Consider the following 3363-nt stretch of genomic DNA (forward strand, 5'->3'; position numbering starts at 1 on the left):
GGAACCGACTCCACGATACTTAACAACAACAACAGTGAGGTCTATCTTAGATTTAAAAAACCCAGTGTTATGGTTTTTGGCAGAACATAACCCACAAAGACAATGTTCTATATCCTACTTTGGTGAATTAACTTTGGAATCTTAAAAGCTCATGAGTGGCCACCTAAGATACAATTATTGGTATCTTTCTGTCTGGAGGAAAGACAAGTGATAAAAACGTGAAGACGCTTGGAAATAATTAGTCCAATGGAACAATGGATCACGTGACCATCAGTCTCCACAACCCTGAGACCAGAAGAACTAGATGGTGCCCAGCTACCACTACCAACTGCTCAGAAAAGAGTATTATAAGGTCCTGGCCGGAGGTGGGAGAAATGTGGAATGAAATATACAAAATCATTAATAATAATAATAATAAAGACCAAGCTTACTGGTCAGAGATTTGTGGAACCCTGAGACTGGCCCTTGGTCACCCTCCAGATCTAGATGTAAACTCACCCCCTGTAGCTTCATCTCAGTCAAACTATAGATAGGTATGCTATTTAGTCGGTTCTGACGTCTAACGATCCGGTATAGGGATTCCATGGGTTTGAACCACCAACCTTGCAGTTATCTGTCCAGTGCTTATCCTACAGCACCACACTGGGACTCCAGATAGGTAGATGTTGTTGTTAGGTGCTGCTGAGTCTGTTCCAACTCATAGCAACCTTGTGCACAACAGTAAGAATCACTGCCCGGTCCAGTACCATCCTCACAATCGTGGTGTCGCTTGAGTCCATTGCTGCTGCCACTGTGCCATTTCATTAAGGCTCTTCGTCCTTTTCACTGACCCTCCACTTTACCAAGCATGATGACAAAAATACTAGTGAGGTACACACACCATAGCCTATTCAACCATTTGAGAGCAAAAGGGCATCATTTACCCAATGACAAAATTTCAGAAGGATCCGGGAAGAAGGAGGTCCAATGGAAACAAGAAACTGTGGGAGGAAATGGGATGCATGATGTTCCATGGAGGGGACTGCAGTCATTGAGATGAAGCAAAGAGTGTGATTTGTTGAATATAAAACTGATGATCTGGTGTATAAACCTTCACTCAATTCACAATAAAAAGTTTTAAAAAGCACAGTATTACCATGGATGTCTTTTTCATAGTTTTACTCAGGATTTACTTTTATTCCGAGATGAATTTTTTTTCAGCGCTGTTTTTACAGCGTGTGGTTTCTGACAGCGCCACATGATAAACACTTGGCTGATATTGCAAGAGAAAACAAAACAAACACACACAATTGTCATTGCTGTAGAGTGACCTGATGCATGGCAGACCATGCGTTCCTGGGTAGAACTGCCCCATGGTGTTTCCTCAGCTGTGGGTTTTTACAGAAGCAGAGTCCCAAACCTTTCTTCTGTGGTGTCATTGGATAGGTTCAAATTGCCCAATTTTGGATTAGTTATTGTTGCTATTAAATGCCAGATTCCACTCATAGAGACCCTGGATAGTAGGCGTGGGGAAGCTTTTTTCTGCTAAAATTTATAACATCATTCTTGGGCCATACAAAATTATCCATTTAAAAATTAACCTGCTCCATTTGGTCACTTTAAAGAGGTGACCAAAGTGACCTCTTTAAAGAGTTGAAGAGCAAAGATGTCAGCTTGAAGACTAAGGTGCGCCATGGTATTTTCAATAACCTCATATGCATGCAAAAGTCAGATAGTGAATAAGGAAGACCCTAGAAGAATTGATGCATTTGAATTATAGTGTTGGAGGGAAATATTATAAGTCCCATGGACTGCCAAAAGAACAAATAGATCTGTGTTGGAAGAAGTACATCCAGAGTGCTCCTTGGAAGCCAGGATGGCCAGACTTTGCCTCTCATACTTCGGACATATTATCAAGAGGGACCAGTCTCTGAGAAGGCCATCATGTTTGGTAAAGTGGAGGGTCCGAGAAAAAGAGGAAGACGTCCAATGAGATGGATTGGCACAGTGGTAGCTGCAATGGGCTAAGCATAGCAGTGATTGTGAGGTTGACCCAGGACCGGGCAGTGTTTCATTCTGTTGTGCATAGGGTTGCTTTGAGTCCGTACGGATTCAAACAACAACATATTTGGTCAAACATTTAATTAACTCAAACATAATTGGTGGCTGGAATATTGGTGTGGCACTGTGGGTTCATGTGCTGGACTGCAAAGTAGGTTTGAACCCCAAGGTCAAGAGTTCAGGCTCAAACAGCTGCTCCTTGGATACCCTATACAGGGTCCCTGTGGGTTGGAAATGACTCGACAGCACTTAACAACAATTTGATGGCTGGAACTGTCGTTGCCTTGGCAGGGCCAAACCGAACGATTTTGAGGGCCAGAGGTTCCCCATCCCTGCTTTATAGGGTTTCCAAGGCTTTAAATCTTTTGCGAGAGCAGCAAGTCTCATCTTTCTCCCACGGAGTGGATGGTGAGCTTGAACTACTGACTGTGTGGTTTGCAGTCGAGTGCATATTGTAGTTCACTGCAAAATGTTTGCGCCACCTAGGGACCTTACAAAAACAGAAATGGTGGGCAAACCCAAAACAAATGAAAAAGCTCAAACCAACCCAATTTTAACTATAAGAAGGAATTTTAAATTGCACAATTATTCCCAAATTACAGGCAGAGTTCTAAGGTGGGAGAGACAGGTGGTTTATACAAGACCCTGTAAAAGGCTGTTAGTGTTGTTGTTAGGTGCCGTCGACTTGGTTCCTGCTCATAGCAACTCTGCATAGGGTTTCCGAGGAGTAAGCTGGTGGGTATGAACTGTGACTTTGTGGTTTGCAGTCCAGTGCTGATACTATTTCCACCACAAAAATACTGTTTACAGCGGCCCAGGTTTGTCACAAAGACCCAAGATTGGAAACTTGATCTTCTGATCCAGAAACCAGAGCTCAATCCATCATACTGCACCACGCGGCCAGGAAACAAACAAACAAAATGTCCCAGGGCTCCTTCCCGGGAGTCGAACTCATAATTCCAATCTCCGGATGCAGAGACGCTTCGGTCAGGAGACAGCGCCCCCTACAGGCTTCAGTGCGCAGGCGCAGCTTGCCTGTCCCCGCCCCCGCCCCCCTCCACGTGCGGCGCACACCTCGCGCTCCCCGCCCCGGGGCTCGCCTCGCACCTCCCTCCCTCCCTCCTCCCGCCCCTCCATCTCGGGCCTCCCATTGGCTGTCGGCTTCGTCCCTCCGACCGCAGCTCGGCTAGCCCCCGCCAAGTCGGAAGTTCCGCCCGACGCTTGCCCGTCTGCGCCGCTGAGTGGTCGACAAGGCCGTCCGTCGAGGCGGCGGGCCCGAGTCGGCGGCGGGGGCCCGCGGTCGGTGCGCGACCCGGGCTGGCG

The 3363-nt window shown here is 46.6% G+C and overlaps 1 protein-coding gene across 1 annotated transcript in view; it reads left to right on the forward strand.

Annotated features, from left to right (window-relative positions):
• Nucleotides 1-3010: 3010 nt before the first annotated feature.
• MLLT1 (myeloid/lymphoid or mixed-lineage leukemia (trithorax homolog, Drosophila); translocated to, 1) overlaps nucleotides 3011-3363 on the forward strand; it is a 51488-nt gene continuing 51135 nt past the window's right edge. The window contains exon 1 of the mRNA XM_006869019.1: nucleotides 3011-3343. Coding sequence (XP_006869081.1) covers nucleotides 3011-3343 — 333 coding nt within the window. The remainder of the gene's footprint in view (nucleotides 3344-3363) is intronic.

The sequence above is a fragment of the Chrysochloris asiatica genome, unplaced genomic scaffold, assembly GCF_000296735.1.
Source record: "Chrysochloris asiatica unplaced genomic scaffold, ChrAsi1.0 scaffold00125, whole genome shotgun sequence".
Lineage (NCBI taxonomy): Eukaryota > Metazoa > Chordata > Mammalia > Afrosoricida > Chrysochloridae > Chrysochloris > Chrysochloris asiatica.